This window comes from Microchirus variegatus (genome assembly GCF_963457635.1).
Source record: "Microchirus variegatus genome assembly, chromosome: 5".
NCBI lineage: Eukaryota > Metazoa > Chordata > Actinopteri > Pleuronectiformes > Soleidae > Microchirus > Microchirus variegatus.
The window spans coordinates 6395369-6416234 of record NC_139806.1 but is presented as its reverse complement, the minus strand read 5'-3'; the positions used below and the strand labels follow the sequence as shown (position 1 = coordinate 6416234).

The following is a 20866-nucleotide window of genomic DNA, read 5'->3' as shown; positions in this document are numbered from 1 at the left end:
TTGTTAAGTTGTGTGTAAATAGACATGGGGTTCTTGAATTTGAGGGAATTGGTCCTGGAAAGTCCTTAAATTTGGTGGAAACCCTGTTTTGATGTTATAATGTGAAATGTATCACTTAAAAAAAAAAAAAAAAAATCATATTCTAACGTGAAAGAATCATGTTTAAACCAAACCAATCACATTCATACAATAAACTTTAACGCGCTAATGTGATACTGATGTGTTTTATTATTTTTATTATAATTATTATTATTGTTTTTGCTGGTGTGACAGTGATGTGCTGCCGTAACATCCAGACTTACTTTGACATGAGTCAATTCCATTAAAACAAACGTGAAAATGTGGACGATCCACACGTTTCAAACCTCACTCGGTCTAAAACACAGTATCAGACGGCAGATTACGGATGATAAATTTCCTCGTGATCCAGCAGCATTTGAGCTAAACGTGTGTTCATGTTTGCGTGGTCGTGTTAAGTCGTCACTTCAGGTGACCGCAGTTCAACCGTCACCTCCTCCTTGTCCGCCTTCCCATTTTCTGTCTGACGAGGTTTGACGGGACGACAAAGGACGGACAGACGCTGTAACGGGAAAGAAAAAAAAAAAAAATTTCACCACCGTTCAAAAGTTTGGGCTCACCTATACAATTTGTGCGTGTTTTCCCTTAAAAGTTACACTTTTATTCATCAAAAGAGTTGCAAAATGTATAGAAAATATAGTCAAGACATTGACAAGATTAGAAATAATGATTTTTAGAACCAGCAAAACTGTTTTCAGCTGTGCTAACATCATTGCACAAGGGTTTTCTAATCATCCAATAGCCTTTTAAACGCGATCAGCAAACACAATGTACCATTAGAACACTGGAAATGGGCCTCTATACACCTATGTACATATTCCATTAAAAACCAGACGTTTGCAGCTAGAATAGTCGTTTACCACATTAACAATGTATAGAGTGTATTTATGATTCATTTAATGTTATATTCATTGGAAAAAAAGTGCTTTTCCTTCAAAAATAAGGACATTTCTAAGTGAGCCCAAACTTTCGAAGGGTAGTGTATATTTGTGGACAGATTTAGGACGCTCACCTGCACAAAGGTTCCCTTTGTCACACACATCTGTCCACCTGCCCACAGCGGCACCATGAGGATGGAGGACAGAGTCATGGTCCAGCCCAGAGCGTACGCCCAGGCGGGGTAGACGTAGTGATCGTTGATCTTCAGGTGTTTGTAATCGACCAGGTACGCGAAGAAGGAAACCTGCCGAAGAGGAGGAGGAGGAAGCGAGAGTGAAAGCGATGATGCGGCATTTTGGGGAAAAAAAAGCATGTGAAACAGTTGAGGCAGGGAAGGAAGGAAGCTTTTTTTTGTGCGTCTCGTTGTCTCACCAGGCACAGCAGAGGGACGACGTATTTCCAGCACACTTTAAACAGAATGAACGGCGTCTGTCCCGTCATGTCCTTGATGATGTTACAAAGGCGGTCGCTGCCTGATGAAAACGTCAGGTGTTTTAAACATACACAAGGAAAATCAAATGTTTTCCAATGAATATAACTTTAAAGGTGCATTATGTAATAAATCTAAATCAACTGGCCATAAAATCCTCCTAATATGTCACAGAGACTCAGGAATAATGTTCATATAACAAACTGAACTCACCAACAACAACAGTACAGACAAAATATTTGCATTAAAAAAAATATTTTGCAGACTGCAAATCATGTTTATGTTTTGAAATCACGTTTTTGGCATGTGGCGCCACCTACCACCGTCTACCAATCATTGCAGTCAGTAGAGTCTCAGCTGCCGAGCAACCCACGGGTTGCCAGTTACGCCAGAAAACGAAACTCTGTATTTTGAATTTGAATGTAGTAACCGTTTTTGGCCACAATCTTACATATGGCACCTTTAAATGAATCAGAAATCCACTCTATACATTGTTAATGTGGTAAACGACTATGCAAACGTTAACGTGGTTTTTAATGGAATATGTACATAGGTGTATAGAGGCCCATTTCCAGTGTTCTAATGGTACATTGTGTTTGATAATCGCGTTAGAAGACTATTGGATGATTAGAAAACCCTTGTGCAATGATGTTAGCACAGTCTCCAGTTCTTAGTATTTTTGTTTAACTCACCAAAGATCCAGGCTATGGCCACACAATGACACACAGCCATGAAGTCCAGACAGGCTCTGGTACAGCCATAATAGTCAATCAGCTGGAAGACATAAATACCTCCCTGGAAAAGACACACACGTAATCGGTAAATTTGTCAGTAAATTGCCTCTTTATCTACATTATTTGATGTATTATCTATTTTTCAGTGGCATACATAGACTGATTAAAGACTTTTGCAGGATGACATGCCGTAACAACAATGGAAATAGACATTTTATAAACTTTATGGGTTTTTTTTACTGGTTTTTAGACACTGTTCTTCAGATTTACAGTGTCAGAATGAATAATTTTGCAATTTCAAGCTTTGAAAGCTGTTTAATCTCTGTTTTGTGTGTGTGTACGTGATAGTAAGCTAAGTTAAATCAAACAAATGTAATCCAATTTCAAAAACAATCAGGTACTTTTTTTGCAAATCAACCTTTACACATTTCACAAAACCTCTATCTTTTTTTCAGCGTTTGTAAATGTAATACATTATTGATGTTTTTATGGTTTTTAGACACTGTTATAATATATTTCTTCAAGTTTTCAGTGTCAGAATGAATGTTTTAAAAAAAATGTTTAATCTCTGTTTTTGTGTATGTGAAAGTAAAAAGAATAATTATAGCCTTTTAATGCACTGATTGCAGCTCAAAGTGCTTCACAATGAAAGGAAAATAGAAATTAAAAAGCAAATACAGCAATAAAACGCAACACAGGGTGGAATGAGTAAAGTAAAAAAGTAAAAAAAATCCTATTTTTACTGATTTTACTTACTGAAATAAAACAAAAGATGTGAAATATAACAGTAAAATGCAACACAAGGTGGATTCAAATAGGAAAAGGCTGGAGTCAAGAAGCTAAAACCCTGTTTTTAACTTTAAAATGCAAATAAACAGGGTGGAATAAAAGGGACCTAGTTGGCTAGGCTGGAGTCTTCTTTTTAAAAATATCTAGTGAGCTAAATTTAAAACATTGGTTACTTTTTGCTCAGGTGTATTTGTATACAGTAGTTGTTGAAATTCATTTCTATCAAATATCATATAAGACGCTGTAAACTGCACATTGTTATCGCCACTGTATATATGTTTAATATAGTAAAAAGGGTTAAATTGTAATGGTAAATAATGCCCGACGCCCCTAACACAAGATGCAGGTCATTTTGTGTATTCCAATTAGTATGTCTAGACTCAACTTGCATCTAAATACAACCTCCTGCAGGGGAGTCGACTGCTATAGCTGCAGTAGACAAAGAGGTCTGAAAAGACGACCTGGAGGAGCAGACCCCTTCCCAGACAAAGAGATCTGAAAGGGATGTTCCTCAGGTATAAACATTGAGGCTCACTATGCTCTGGGTCTTTCTCCTGAGAATTTCCACAACAATTGTCAGTGTTTTCCAGTACCTCAGTGACCAAGGTCAGATGGAGGAGGAAAAACGAGGCACAGACGACGAGGACGAGGACCTCGTGCCGTCCCGGCGCGTGAAACACCTTCGGAAACAAGTCGCTCACGGAGGTGATGACGCTCTCGACCGTCACAAACTGGAAGGAAAAGCAGGAATGAAATGAGCTGAGATGTTCTATGAGGACGGTTTAGTTGTGATTCGACGCTCTCACATGTGTGTCGACCGTCAGAAGGACGAGCATCAGGAAGAAACAGGCGGTCCAGAGCTGCGGCAGAGGCATCATCGCTGTCGCTTGAGGGTAAGCGATGAAGGCCAGACCGGGACCTGCCAATAAAAAGAGATCAATCGATGCTCTCTTTTTTTTAAAAACAGGTGCTTTTACCAAAAGGGGTTACATGACTTGTACCTGACTCGGTCACATTTCTCACGCTCACACCCTGTTTCTGAGCCATGAACCCGAGAACGGAGAAGACGACGAATCCGGCGACGAAACTGGTGCCGCTGTTCAGCAGACACAGCCAAAAGCAGTCCCTGGAGGTCAACGTCACACACACGGGCGAGAGGGTTTTTTATTTTTTTTCGATTTTCACATCGTTCACATCAGTCTAAAGCATTGGTTCTCAAAGTGCGGCCCGGGGGCCAATGGCGGCCCGCAGAAACATTTCTGGCGGCCCGCAATGAATTACAGTTAAGCTTATTAAATGTTTATTGGACATTACTGGATACAGACCAATAAGTGTAAACAAAAATACTGGGTATTTACCTGGTTTCTATATGGTGAATTTTAGTGTATTATTGGGTTATAAGCTGGTAATAAGCAGGTAGCTACAGTCCCCAATTACTAGCTATTTACCCAGTAAATATATGGTAACAGAAATGTGTTACTTGGTATTAACCTGTAATTAGAAGGTAAGAACAATGGCCAAAATACTGGGTAATTACCCAGTAAATTATAAAGCGTTATGATATTAATGCTTAAATTACTTAATGTTAAACTGTAGAACTGCAATCTGTTCATTAAAATTATTACAAATGGGATTTCTTTCTGTTTTTTTCCCTTTGGCGGCCCTCAGTCCAATGTTGGGTTCCTAAATTGGCCCTCAGGTATCAAAACTTTGAGAACCCCTGGTCTAAAGTATAAGTATCGGCTGGAGTCTGGAGATTATCTGGGTTTGTTCGTCCAACGTCAGTCGTGTTTTTAGTCGGACACAATTCCGAATTTCACGTTAACGTACGGAATGCACACTCTCTGAGTGTTTTCTCTAGTTTTGTACGCTTTTGTTCAGGATAAAGCTATAAATATACAGTATATATATGTGTGTGTGTGTGTGTGTGTGTGTGTGTGTGTGTGTGTGTGTGTGGTAAGAAAACTTCCACTTACTTATAACAGTTGTTGTTGTACTCACAGTAGCTGCCTAAAACGTTCAGTGTGCCAATCGCCAGGCTGTAGGAGAAAAATATTTGCGAGCCAGCCTCTAACCAGACCTGTAATGACAGAAACTCACATAAATACCTGAGGAAATATCTCTGTTTACGAGGTCATACTTTTTGGTGCTGTTGTGTCCGTGTGTCTCTTTTTATTTTACAGAGAAACTGCTGTGGTTTGACCCAAGAATGAACACAGTCGGAGCCGATCTGCAGAGGCGATTCTAGAGTCTGTAGGGGCCCTAAGCAAAAATTCCCAGGGGGCCCCTTTCTTCCAACCAGTGTTCATCACCATTATGTTATAAATAATCTGACACCGACAAAAATGTACGAGTTCAAAAAGTATTTTTTTTTTTCGAAATAACATGGAAAAACCTTGTAATTAAAAAGTATGTGAAAATATAAATGTAAAGAACAATAAAATACTGTAAATAGCTTTTAAAAAACTATATAAACATAGTAAAAAAAAAATACATTACACTGTAAAGAACCCACCTTATAAAACAATATAAATATATAGAACAATAAAATACTGTAAATAACTGAAAAACCCTTTAAGGGGGTTTCCTAAAAAAAAAGGGTAGCTATAGGAATCAATTTCTTCCCCTTTCTTTATGAAAAGCATATTACGTTTTTATCATTTTTATTTATTTATTTTTACAATTCTAATCCTATCCAATAAAAATGTATTGATAAATCAAATTTTTTAACAATAAGAAGATAAGGCGATTCATTATTGCAGGGTTTACCCCTCATATAAAGGGCATTGTAATTCCATTCTGGCCCTGATACTCCAAACAAATGCTTACAAAAATCGTGTCAAATATAAATAAGACACCACGTGCTGCATTTCCCAAACCACACGAACCAAAACAATTGGAAGGTTTGTGTCAACTCCGTCACCTCCAGGTCAGCCAGCTTCTCCAAATCTGGATAGAGGTAAAAATAAATCCCATCCCAGGCTCCAGGCAGAGTGAGGCCTCTGATGAGGAGGACCAACAGCATCGCATAAGGGAACGTGGCTGTAAAGTACGCCACCTGAAATTAAAAAAAAAAAAAAAAATTCATTACTTATTTGTAGGGATGTTTTAACAACGCTGAAACATTATTTTTTCCACTCACCTTCCCAGAAGATCGAACTCCTTTCCAAATACTGAAAAAGCAGCCGACCCAGCTGACCAGTAGACACAGAGCCAGCTCCCAGCGAACACTGCCCAGATCCTCAATACCTCCAGACATGGCCAACACCCGGCGTCTGACAAGGGCATTGGTTTAAAACAACAGTGCATAGCATTATTATTATTATTATTATTTTTATTATTATTATTATTATTATTAAGACTGTTTTCAAACTGGTTTGACAAATGCAGACTGCAGAAGTACTTTTCATAATCTAGTCAAAACCAAATGCCAATGCACACAATGGTGACGCACGCACAGAACAAAGAACAAACATTTCAGTTATGTGGAAATATATATGTATATGTATATTTATATGTATGGATGTAAATATTCACCTAAGGCACATGTGTCAAACTCAAGGCCCGGGGGCCAGATGTGGCCCGCGAGTGATTAATTGGTCTAATCGGTAATTGGTTAAAATAGGTTTATGCTGCTTTAAGGCGTGTGTTGACCATAAACTACATTTCCCACAATACACAGCAATTGCGTTACCCCACAAAGTGACGGCATCCTTGTGCATCATTGTATACAAATCATGCGACGAGTGAAATTGAATAAGTAATAAATAAATAATGTTATTTAGCAATATGTTAGAGTAATTACCTTTATTTTACATTATATTTGGTTACATTTAGTTACATTTATTCTGTAAGACAGTTACATGTGGCCCTTTGAGGGTAACTATTATGCTGATGTGGCCCTCAGTGAAAATGAGTTTGACACCCCTCACCTAAGGCAAGGGCAAATATTTACTTTTCCTGCAATCTAAATAACGGACCACATGAATGAAGACTCAGACGTTAAAGACTCACTCCCAGAACTCCGTTGCAGCAGAGGTGGCGTTGGTCCGACTCACTGTCAGGTTGGATGAATTGTGAAAAAGACCAATACAATCCGCTGTGTGTGTGTGAGAACAAAGACGCGATGCATTTTATTATTAGACAGTGATTTTCAAAGCGTTAACGCGTGACAGTAAAGTAAATATATGCGCAGTAAAAAAAAATCTACGTTCTGGATGAACCACCTGTGTTCCAGGTGTTGTCACAGTTGGCCCATGGCAGTTCAGACTGGAACGAGAACACCAGGTAGAAGAGAGCCCACACCTGGACCAAGACGTAGCTGAAGTCGTACATTTTTATCATGAAATATCCGTATCCAATGCCTGGAATGTCAAAACGAAAGTACGTAAATCACATCAATGGCAGCGGTTCTAAATTTTTGTTGTGTTTTACATTAAAAGTCACACTTTTATTCATCAAAAGAGTTGCAAAATGAAAGAAAAATATAGTCAAGACATTGACAAGATTAGAAATAATAATTTTTTTTTTATTCAAAAATAATAATTTTTGCCCTTCAAAATTTGCTTTGGTCAAAGAACCAGCAAAATGAATCATTGCACAAGGGTTTTCGAGGGTTTCCTAATCATCCAATAGCCAAAGGGCCTCTATACACCTATGTACATGTTCCATTAAAAAAAACCAGACGTTTGCAGCTAGAATAGTCGTTTACCACATTAACAATGTATAGAGTGGATTTATGATTCATTTAAAGGTGCCATATGTAAGAATGTGGCCAAAAACGGTTACTACATTCAAATTCAAAATACCGAGGTCTTTTAGGTTTCGTTTTCTGATGTAACTGACAACCCGTGGTTGCTCGGCAGCTCAGACTCCGCGGTGAAAACCACCCAGCAATGGTGTTCTAGGGTTAATCTGAACATAGGCACATCAGGAAAATCCCAGTTTCAGAGTGCATGCTGGCTGCCTGTCCCTAACATTTTCAAACATTTTATTTGAAACCAAACTATGGTCATTTTGTTTAGTTTTTAGTTGTTTTTTTTTTTTAAAAAGCATCAACTCACCTTGTGCCAGTGGACACAGTTTCTTCCAGCAGGTGAGAAATCCTTCCTGTGTGTACTGACCCATTGCCGTCTCCAGCAGGAACAGAGGAACCCCGACCACCACGGCCAACAGACAGTACGGCACCAGGAAGGCTCCTGTACACAAACACGTGGATATTGAGTCACATTTAGGTCAATCGCCTCTCTTCGAAACATTTTGCAGTGTGTATATATTTTTCACCTCCGCCGTTCTTGTAGCAGAGGTAAGGAAATCTCCACACGTTGCCCAAACCGACCACATTTCCTGCAACCACAAGAATGTATTCCGTTTTGCTGGACCACTGTCCTCTGTCTCCGACCTGTCCCCGATGTTCTCGTTTCCTGATTTCTCGGTTCATCTTACTGAACCTGCTTAGTGCAGGAGCTCGCTGCTGTGCTGTGCTGTGCTGTGCTGTGCTGTGCAAAGACAGAGACAGTGCGAGTGTGATCTTGATTGACGTTTTGCAAAAACCGGTTTGATGGTGAGAGCAGATATGCAGGTATGAGACAGAGTCTTTGACAAACCACAAATCATCGTTATCATCACGAGGTAGAAAGTTAAATACAAAAAAGGAAAAAGAACAATGTGATACACCACAGGTCGCAAAAAGTGAAATATATCTCATCAGCTGGACCCCTGCCCACCGCTGCCTTCCCCCTTCTCTGGTCCGCCTCATCATCCTCAACTGTTCCTGCATACTTCAAAACTGCTGCTTTAACCCCAATACTGAAACAATAACTTCTTCATCCTATCTCTTATCTACCCTTTTGTCTCCAAAATTCTTGAAAAAAAAAAAAACCACAACGACATCCTCATGGCAGCTGATTCTGGTCGACTCTCAGTGTTCCACCGTTACTTCAGGTGTGCCACAGGGCTACGTCCTGGGGACCCTCATCTTCATTATTTACACCCTTCCCCTTGGCAATAATCTTACGCAAATATAACGACTTCCACTGCTAAGCGGATGACACTCAGCTCTACCTCTCCGTAAAGCCCAACCCCTCCCTCCTCACTGAACAATATCCAAAACCATCTTTTGTTATTGACAATTGCTAGAACTCACTACTACCTGAATTAAGACATATCAATTCATTTCCACTCTCAAATCTCATCTGTTTAAAATCGCTTTCCCTCTGTTATGTCAATTGCACTGTAAGCTGTTTTTAGCCTGTGTGTGCTATTCTTTATGAATTAATCCTGTCCGCATGTGTTCAGAGAAGACTATAATTACTGTCAGTAAATACACTGAGGTCACATCAATCATTGAGTAATCTTCAAAGGTTGGACACGCGTGGCAATAACAGAGTCTGGCCTGGTTCACTAGTAGATGTTTTTGCCTTTTGAAAATCATAAAACATACGTTTAAATGTTCTAAATACTCCTCCGTACTCAACTAAATACTAGGACTCTTCAGATTTAAAGGTGCATTATGTAATAAATCTAAAGCAACTGGCCATAAAATCCTCCTAATATGTCACAGAGACTCAGGAATAATGTTCATATAACAAACTGAACTCACCAACAACAACAGTACAGACAAAATATTTTGCAGACTGCAAATCATGTTTATGTTTTGAAATCATGTTTTTTTGCATGTGGCGCCACCTACCGCCATGTACCAATCATTGCAGTCAGTAGGGTCTCAGCTGCCGAGCAACCACTGGTCAGAAAACGAAACCTAAAAGACCTCTGTATTTTGAATTTGAATGTAGTAACCGTTTTTGGCCACATTCTTACATATGGCGCCTTTAAGCTGCACGTTCACCAGTCCTGCACACATTTCAAAATAAAAGTATGATCTCTGGACTTGGAATTGTGCCACTGAACACTGGTCTTATATATTAGCAAGAGGTCAATGAGATCAGTCAATGAGATTTGTAATGCTAAAGTATTGTTATTGTTCAAGTGCAAGGCTAGGTCACACTAAAAACTCGACATTTACAAGGTTTTACCAAAGTACTTTGGTTAGTTATCTAAAACTAACGACAAACGGTAGATCGCATGTAGTCACTTCATTGTTCTTGGCAGAGCACACATTTGAAGTGCATGACAATCAAGTTAATGTGAGAGGCTAAAAATGTGACCGTGAAGTCCCTGGGGAATGTCCAGGTTCATGTTTTAGAAGTAGAATCCACTGTATTAAGGCACCAAACACACACAAACTCGCCCTCATCCATTCACGATATGAATCATGACATCAAGTGCAATTGTGTGCAAAAGTAATATCTCTGACTTTTGTCATTTTAGCCATTTTTTTTCCTGAAGTTTAAGGCTGATGTTGTTCCAAAAAACATGACCCTGGTTTTTTTTATTTTTTTATTCTTCAGACTTAAGAGTTAAAGTAGATACTTCATCTGACTTTCAACACAGAATCCAAACCACACAATTGCCTGGGACCTTGGGGCTGAGTTGGCTCATTAGAAAAGCTGAAAGAGGAACGGACTTCAGCGTCAATGACCAGTTCCCAAAGGAGATCCTGGAGAGACGCAGGAGGCTGTTCCCAGTGAGAAGAAAGTTTATCGACGGTGGAGCCCGAGCAGTGGTCGCAGTGGACAAGCTCTACGTCAACGGTCAGTTATACCGGGACAAAGAGGTAACCCCCTGGCTGTATTAAAGTTATAAAAAAGCAAAGCGATTAATTTGTAGTTAAACCCTTACAAAAATGAGTCTCCCCACCTCGTATTAAGTCACCAAACTCACATAATAATACTATCATTGCACGTCTCTGTAATAAACACCACGGTAAGTATACCCTGTTGGTTTTGGTTCTGTTGGTCTGTCACCTAAGTCTCCCTATGTGTTTTTCATGTTCATGTCTTCCATGTTTATGTTTAAATGTTTTTCTATGTTCATGTATTTTTAGAAGTTTCTATGTCATTGTTTACAATATATGTCCTGTAATTAATGACCATATCAATACAAGACCCCTATATACAATAGCACGAACGCATGCACTCTCTCTCTTACACACATACACACAAACACACACACATACACACACACCCCAAGCGCGTAAACACACGTACATGCATACACCCACATACAGGCCAAAGCTATGCTTACACAGACTATCAGATAGACGCACACACATATATAATACACACACACATCACAAGCGCGTGTACACACACACACACACACACATCCACATGTTTATAATTTCCACATAGACTGTCAGACAGGCGCACACACACACACACACACACCCACACACCCACACCCACACACACACACACACACACACACACACACACACACACACACACACACTTGCGCACAGAGAACACACATAGTTTACACTACATAAATAGATAAGGTTAATAACATGAATACCCTCAGGCTTGTCACTTGGAATGTGCACGGAATTGGCTCTAAGCATAAACGGCTTAAAGTTCTTCATCACTTAAATTTCCTTCAAGCAGACATTGTCTTACTACAAGAGACACACTTATCTGAGACAGATTGCCAGTTCACCTCATCACAATTTCCCCACATATACACAGCAAACTACAACTCAAGACAGAGAGGAGTAGCAATCATGATCAATAGAAAACTACATTTCACACATAAAAATACTACAACAGACCCAGAAGGTAGATTTATAATACTCAACCTATCAATCAATAACACAGACTTCTGTATTTCAAACATATATGGTCCAAATGTTGATGACCCCTCCTTTTTCCACACTTTCTTCACCACACTGTCCACTCACTTAGACACGACACTCATAATGGGAGGGGACTTCAACATGGCACTCGACCCAGAATTCGATAGGCTCAGTAAGGCAGGAACAACACGGAAGTGGCAATCGACAGAAACACTTAAACAATACATGAATGACTATGGTCTTTGTGATGCTTGGCGCTCTTGTCATCCAGCTGTCAAAGAATACACCTTCTCCTCACCTGTACACAACTCTTACTCTAGAATTGACTTCTTTCTGACTAACAGCTCACTTCTCTCAGACATCACAGACACTCAGATCCACCCTATCACTATCAGTGACCATGCACCAGTCTCACTAAATATAACTAATAAGACCACTACACCACCAACCAGAAACTGGAGATTTAATACATCATTACTAGAGGATCCAAATTTCATCAAATACTTCGAAAAAGAGTGGTCAATATTTCTAGACACCAATGACCTTCCAGGAACACCACCAGGTGTCCTCTGGGAGGCTGCTAAAGCAGTAATGCGGGGTAGAATAATCTCCTACTCCTCATTTAAAAAGAAGGAAGAAAAATGACAGGAATCAGAACTAGAACATAACATAAAAGCACTAGAGACTGCTTATGCTGCATCCAAAGATGAGCACCTTCTGAACAATATAAGAAAAATAAAACTTGAATTAAACAAAGTAACAGAGAGAAAAACACAGTTCCAACTGGAGCGATTACGCTTGGAAAATTTTGAACATAGCAATAAATCCAGTAGATACCTAGCAAACCAACTTAAACTAAATAAAGAAAAAACAACTATTCATTCCATTAAAGACCCAGACAGTAAATTAACCCATGCACCGGAAGAAATAAATAGCATTTTTAGAGATTTCTATAAAAACTTATATTCAAAAAACAATAACTCATCTAGTACAGACATAAACACATTTTTTTACTCCATAGAGCTACAAAAACTTAATAATGAACAGGTCAAGTCAATGGAATCCCATATCACAATAGCTGAATTAAGTGAAGCCCTACATCATATGCCAAACAGGAAAGCCCCAGGACCAGATGGATTCCCAGTGGAATTCTACAAAACATTTTGGCCTACACTAGCACCAACATTCTATAAAATGGTCAAAAAAATTAAGGAAAGTGGCACTCTCCCCCCACACATAAACACAGCACATATCTGTCTCCACCTCAAACCAGAGAAAGACCCCTCACTCCCATCCAGCTATCGTCCAATCTCACTCATAAACGTAGATCTTAAAATCATCTGCAAAGCCCTAGCAAGGAGATTGGAAAAAATCACCCCCTTCATAATCCACCCAGACCAGACAGGATTTATTAAGGATAGACATTCAACTACTAATACACGCAGACTAGCAAATATTATAGACTACTGCACAATCAATAAACTACAAGCAACAGTGGTCTCACTAGATGCAGAAAAAGCATTTGACAAAGTAAACTGGGAATTCCTTCTTGTTACAATGCAAAAATTTGCAATTCGTGTAAACAAAAACATTAAAGGTATTCAAACAACAAAAATACATCACAAAATAAGCCACTATGCTGATGATGTATTGCTTTTCCTTCAAAACTCACAAAGCTCTCTCTCCGAAACCATTTCACTTATTAATACATTTTCAGCCATATCAGATTACTCAATAAACTGGGAAAAATCAATTATTCTTCCTATCAATTATAGCGTCAAATCATCACCATCCAGCCCTCTGAAGTCAGGAAACATCAGATATCTGGGTATACATTTTTCCTCCAGGCTGCCAGATCTAACACAATTAAACTTTACTCCACTACTTAAATCAATAGAGGATGACCTCCTACGATGGAATTCTCTACCTATATCACTTATGGGGAGAGTTGCCACTATAAAAATGAAGATTTTACCAAAAATCAATTACGTCTTCTCAATGATCCCCACCCAACCTTCACCGAGTTGGTTTAAATCACTAGACTCTGCCACAACTAAATTCCTCTGGAAAAACAAACCAGCACGCATTAGCTTAAAAACCCTCCAAAAAGCCAAAGCCTATGGGGGTCTGGAACTTCCAAACTTCCACAATTACTTTCTAGCTAATAAGCTTCAGTATGTCCAAAAATGGATTAAACCCAACCCACTGGACAGCCTGTGGCTCGACATAGAAGAAACACTCTGCAAAGAAATTAAAATCTCTGATCTGCCATTTATAGGCACAACCATCAAACGGCACCAGTGCTTTAAAAGCATAAATATAAATACTTCCCTGTCAGCCTGGTGGGAATTTATTAAACTCACTGGGTCCTCACATGTCCCATGTAAATTTACCCCAATCTGGAATAATCCAGACATCCTACGGAATAAAACAACATTAAAACTAAAATCATGGCAAGAAAAGGGAATAAGACACCTACAACAAGTTATCCAAGAAAACAAATTCTTACCATTTCAGAATCTAGTGGAACAATATGGCATCAACACGTCTTTTGAATATATACAAATTAAATCTGTAATTCAGACAAGGTTTAAAACTAGTAAATTAGACCTAGAATTACCGCCGATGATCAAACAATTCCTAAAACTTATATATCCAAAAATTATGTCTAAAATATATACACTATTAACAGAAAACGATAGCACAATTTCTCTACCAACCACTAAATGGGAGGCAGACCTATCTATCAGCCCAGACGAAAATTTCTGGCTACAAATATCCTCTAATACATTCAAAATGATAAAAAATCCAGGCCTACAACTAATACAATACAAAATACTACACAAAATTCACTACACAGGACAAAGGATGTTCAGAATGAGGTTCTCACGATCAAATACCTGTACAAACTGCAATGAGAACACAGTAGACAGCTACATGCATGCTATATGGCTATGCACACCTGTGTATAACTTCTGGTGTAGGGTATGTGAGGACCTCTCAGCATGTTTTGGTTGCACCATACCACCTTCCCCAGCACTATGCATATTGGGTGATTTAAATCAGCTACATATAGACACGAATAAACCACACATACTAGTCACTAGCCTAAGCATCGCCAAAAAAACTATCCTCCTGAATTGGATAAATAAGAAACATTTAAGCATAGGGCAATTCAGAAATCTAACATCAGATCACATCTCCATGGAGAAAATGTCTGCCTCTATAAAAAACCAATCGGCTGACTTTGACTTAACCTGGGCCCCACTAATTGACTATATCTCTTAGAGCAGGTGGGTGACGGTGCCTTGGCCGGTCGGTCTGCTATGCTGTGAGTCGGTGGCCGGAGGTGCGGGGGGCCGTCTGGTGGTCTGTGGGGTTTGGTGGCCCTGTGTCTGCTGTCCCCTGGTGGCTGTGGGTCTGTCCTGTGGGGATCGGGGGGGGGAGTTGTGGGGTGGTCGCCACCTTGGCGTGGGGGGCCCTTGGGGGCTGGGGGGTGGTGGGCTGTGGACTTGGGCCTGGACTATCTTCGCACCGTGGGTGGGGGTAGGGGGCTCTGGGTCGCTGCACGCTGTGGCCCGCGGGGTCCCGTGGGATGGGGTTGGGCCCCTGGCGGGGGGGGGTGGTTTCTCCTTAGGGCCTGCGCACCGGGGGGGGTGGGGTGGTGTGCGCTGCGATACCCCGGCTGCACCCGGGGGCGGGCTTGTGCGTCCTCTGTCCCTTGGTGGACGTGGGGGGGGCGTACGGGTGACCGGCTTGCTATGGGGGTCCTCGGAGGCGGCGTGGGCCTGGACTGGGCTGTCCCTGGGCGATGGGTGGGGTCAGGGGGCTGGGGGGCGCAGTCGTGGGCGGCATCGTGGTGGTCTGGGTGGGGGCCCCGCCTCATCTGGGGGGGCTGTGCCCATCGGTAGCCTACCCCCTGGTCGGGTGGGGGGTGGATCTACCCCTCCGCTCTGGTGATGCTCTTGGGGCGCTGTGGTATGTCCCTGACCTGGACGGACCCCCCTCCTAGGGCGGGGACGTGGGCGGGGTCGGGGCACATGGCTCTGCCAGTCGGGAAGCTGGCATCCAGCGGGAGGGTTGCTCTTGCCCACCTCAATATCCCTCCAGGATGCATACACCTCCCCACATACATTTAGGGCACTGGGGGGAGGAATGGCGGGACAGAGGGGAGTTGGAACCACCACATGGTGGGACCACTCTCCACGATCCGCCGCTCTCCCCCCTTATTTTATCGCACCATAGACAACAGGGTCTGGTGGGGGAGGGAGCACGTTGATGTCCACTATCAGCCAGCAGTGGGGCGTCCGTGCCATGCCTTCCCCCTCCATTTTAATTTCACACTAGTTTACAACATACCTCATATTCCATACCCCATATCACACACACATGCACACACACACTCACCACCAAGTCATCCCTGGAGGACGGGGGCTGGGGATTGGGCATGAGTACTCTTCCGGTTACCCGACCCCTGCTCACTCCTCGGTCTGGTTGGGGGCTGGCTGTTTGGGTGGGGGACGGCTGCGGCGGCTTGGGGGTGTCGCTGGATGTGGGGGGGCCGGGTCGCCTGGCTGTTTCGGCTGGGGGGGACTGGGGGGCATTGCTGCTGTCTATCACGGCGCACCTCCCGGGGGTTGCAGTGGTGGGCGGGCACCTCCCGGAAGGTGCGGTGGTGGGCGGCTGACTGCTTACCCGGCGGGGGCTGGCGATGGGCAGCGGCACTCTTGGATGTTTGGTGGGGACCCTGGCTGGGGCGCCGCGGGGTCGGGCATGGCGGCTCCTCGGACCTCTCCCCCCGCCTATGCTTGGGAGCTCTGCCCTGGACTGGCTTGGGGGCCTTCCCGTCTTCCGTCTTTGGGGATCCCCTGGCTTGGGGTACTGGGTGAGCCTCTACCTGCCCCTCCTGGGGATGGGGGACGTGCGGTCGGTCTCTGGTGTGTGGTGGGGGTGGTTGTGGCGGGCTCTTCCCCGCTTTCCCGGTGGGCGGCCTGGGGGGGCAAAAAAAAAAAGCATATTTATGCATTCAGAGAAGTCCTTTTAGCTCCAACTCCGAAGAATCCTGCACCCGTATGAATACATTTAAAAATGCGTATAATTTAATCTTTCAGTTGCCAGTGTACACAGAAGGTTGATTCTCTCTTCTGCGCTTGTTGTTTGCTTAGTTTCCGAGGGGCATTACTAATGAGTAGCCCAAATGGTGAAGAACAAAGAACAAATCCCAAAATCGTCATCCCGTTTCTACTAAAATTCTAAGTTTTCAGGTAAAACCAGAGCCGAACTTTATCCGTCCATCATCTACCGCTTTATCCTCCACCAGAGGGTTGCGGGGGGTGCTGTGCCTATCTCAGCTGACATTGGGCGATAGGCGGGGTACACCCTGGACAGTTCGCCAGTCCATCGCAGGGCCGCGTATATAGAGACAAACAACCATTACGCTCTCACACCTACGGTCAATTTAGAGTGACCAATTCCCCTAATCCCCAAATCGCATGTTTTTGGACTGTGGGAGGAAGCCGGAGAACCCGGAAATAAAGAACCCCATGTGATGTAATTTAACTCCCCTAAATACAGGCGTAATGTGGACAACAAGTGTGTCAGGAGCAGAATTTATAAGTTTTTATTTATTTCTGCTGGTGGCACCATTGCTTATGTAGTAGGGTGCATCATTTGCCCCACTTTTTTTAAATTTTTTGAAAATCAATCTGTACCTAGAATAGATTTTTTACACTTACTAAATTAAACTTCCATGCAAAATTTTATTAAATTCTATTGATATCTAAGGGGTCCAACAAACGACGGACATACAAATATTGTTTCTTTCTTAAATAACAGCAAAAACAATAGATCTAGCCCTATAATGTCAAAGAAAGTTGAATATAAATATGGACATTGCGCATCATTTGGTGCCAGTTGTGTATCTCTATCATTATTAGTTCCTGAGATATGGCAGTTGCCATTTTGGTGGGGGGGAGGAACAAGGCATTCGACAAGCATTTTCCAACAGCATGAAAGCAAGCTATCGATAAAATCTTAAATTATATTCCATTAACTCACAATATCATAACATTATGTAACTAAAGATTACCCTATTCTGGAACCATGAACACCTTAAATTTCAAAGTGTAAGACAAACTGTAAACCTCCAACAAACATATCATATGACTGAGCAAATGGGTAATCCTTGAACATAGATAAAACATACAGAATTCTTAATAACTAAGCACCATATGATTCTCCTCTTGCAGATTCTATGTAGTCTGTGCTGAGCTTCACATTAAGCTCTGTGCTGTAGTGAGCTTTATCCTCGTGGCTAGTGACACCAGCTTGGGACGTTTCAGGATGTCATGAGGAATGACCTTATACCCGCGTTTCCACTCATTCTCCGCTGGGCTTCCTTCCTCTTCACCTTTGCAGCAGTCATCTTGTCCAGAGCACCAAAGGTTGCTTTTCCGATCTGTTTTCATTGAGTGGAGAAATGTCAGATCTTCATGGTTCTTCATGAGCTGTTCCACTTCATGAAGCTTGACCTGCATCTTCTGTAGCTTATGCTGTGAAACTGGCAGCTCCCTCCAGTTCTTGTCCTTGTCATTTTCATCTGACAAGGCTATTATTTTCTGCATGGCCTTGATGTGAGATATCATTGGGATGTTGGGATGGCTTTCTGGTAGAAGATTTGAAGTTGTGCCATCACCAGTTTTGCTGCATCACATTTGGAACGCAGCTCAGATTCTCTGTATTGGAAATGCCACATCAAACATCTGAGGACTTGATTACACTTGGGAAGCCTGGAACCTGTTATGATGGCATCATCTTTCCTTATTGTAGCTTCCAGTTCATATATGGACTTGGACTTCCTTGTTGCTGCTGATTTGGCTTGGGCTGTCCTTTTGCAATGGCTTAGCTGCCATCGTGACAAAATACTGACAAGGACTACACGATAACAACGGCAGCAAGAACTTGCTCAAGAATAATGCACAAGTCTAGATATACATGTATCTTTGTAGGTGTGGTTCCATTAATATGAAAAAAAAAAGGATTTTCATAAGACCATGACTGAACTTCACATCTGCTTTTTATAGATATTGGGACAAAGAAATGCATACAATTTGGGAGAAAATGCAATATTTTAGAAACCAATGATGATAGAGATATCAGACTGGTACCAAAAGATGCGCAATAGCCACGTTTATATTCAACTTTCATTGACACTGTAGGCCTAAATGCATTATTTTGGAAGTTATTTACAAAAAACTGATTTTTCCAGAGCGGGGATACAGGCTCTGCTAAGAAGCAACTTTAGAGGCTTGGTGGACCCCTTAGATAATATTCAATCCAGCTAATATTTTACATATTTTCTTTTCATTAGTATTGTCACATTTTAAAATTGGGTACAAGTTGGATTTCCAAAATTGGGGCAAATGATGCACCCTATTATGTAGGGCACTATGAAATCCGTTTTATTTTTTTCCAAATTCCGTTTTTTCCGTTTTAATTTTTTAGAATTCTGTTTTTTCCGTTTTATTTTTTTTTATTCCGTTTTTTTTTTACCTTTTATAAAATTTCGGCCGCCGAATTATCCGGGCATTCCTAAATATAACATCTTTATTGACAATAACAATATAACCGTAATAATGGCGTATTTGATGGTGTGACTTGGGTTTCAATCGGCACCTGGACAAGGGGACGCTCGCCGGTTACATGCGGGCGCAGCGCACTTGTTCCGCGGTTTAGAAAAAAAGTGTATATAAAGTAAATAAACAAGCAACACGCACTGGGGGAAACCCTGACCGGGTGAGTGTTTGTGAGGAGATGCACGGGTGGTGCCACGAATGAGCGTTCCCCGGAACATTTCTCCAGACAAACGTTCCTTCTCCTCACGATGACAGCATTTCAGTCACATTATGTCAATTTCCGCGATATTCCGCGTTTAACATTAGATTCCGTTTTTATTGGCCAATTCCGCGATTCCGTCCGCGATTCCGTTAACACGGAAATCATAGGGCCCTATATGTGTGTGTATATATGTGCATATATGTATATGTGTATATATCTACATATACACACATATGTGTATATACATATATGTGTATATATATATTTGTGTGTGTATATACACACTATATACATGTGTACATACATATATGCATGTATATACATATATACATATATGCATGTATATACATATATACATAATATGTGTATATATACTATATACATGCATATATTATATGCATGTATATACGTATATGGTCATGTATATATGTGCATGTATATGTGTATGCGTATATATATGTGCATATATATGTGTATGGGTGTATATATATATGTGCATATATATGTGTATGGGTGTATATATATATATATGTGCATATATATGTGTATGGGTGTATATATATGTGCATATATATGAATATGTGTATACATCTACATATACACGTATATACACGGCGGACGGCTTTGATTGACGGGACACAACGACTTTCTTAACTGAAACAGACGAGCTCATGATGGCAAACATTTTAATACATGGAAACACTCTAAAAACATGGATCATCAATAAATTTTGTAGAAAAAAAGTATTTGTGCCTTTGTGTAAGAAATGCAATACTGTGATTATATTCAATGTTACATCTTTTTATGTTTCATTTTGTATTTTTAGTCATACGTGTCATGCGTGCTGCGGCAGAGCGTTAATGCCACTCCAGCAAAAGTAAAAAAAGATCAATATCACGTGGAAGCGTTTATATAATAAACCTCATGTTATGTGTAGTTGTTAAGTTGTGTGTAAATAGACATGGGGTTTTGAGGGAATTGGTCCTGGAAAGTCCTTAAATTTGGTGGAAACCCAGTTTTGATGTTATAATGTGAAATGTATCACTTAAAAAAAAAAAAATCATATTCTAACGTGAAAGAATCATGTTTAAATCAAACCAGTCACATTCATACAATAAACTTTAACGTGCTAATGTGATACTGATGTGTTTTTTTATTATTATTATTATTATAATATTATTGTTTTTTTGCTGGTGTGGCAGTGATGTGCTGCCGTAACATCCAGACTTACTTTGACAAGAGTCAATTCCATTAAAACAAACATGAAAATGTGGACGATCCACACGTTTCAAACCTCACTCGGTCTAAAACACAGTATCAGACGGCAGATTACGGATGATAAATTTCCTCGTGATCCAGCAGCATTCG

The 20866-nt window shown here is 41.0% G+C and overlaps 1 protein-coding gene across 1 annotated transcript; it reads right to left on the bottom strand.

The window, feature by feature from the left end:
• Positions 1–472: 472 nt before the first annotated feature.
• Positions 473–8410, bottom strand: LOC310926727 (sodium- and chloride-dependent GABA transporter 3-like; the record flags this gene model as incomplete). Its single annotated transcript, XM_083888914.1, has 14 exons — positions 473–580; positions 1091–1261; positions 1390–1490; positions 2140–2242; positions 3564–3701; positions 3777–3889; positions 3972–4096; positions 4947–5050; positions 5894–6028; positions 6113–6245; positions 6985–7069; positions 7197–7334; positions 8034–8168; positions 8254–8410. 14 exons carry the CDS (start codon positions 8408–8410, stop codon positions 473–475), a joined length of 1746 nt encoding a protein of 581 aa, XP_083745040.1.
• Between the last annotated feature and the right edge of the window lie 12456 nt (positions 8411–20866).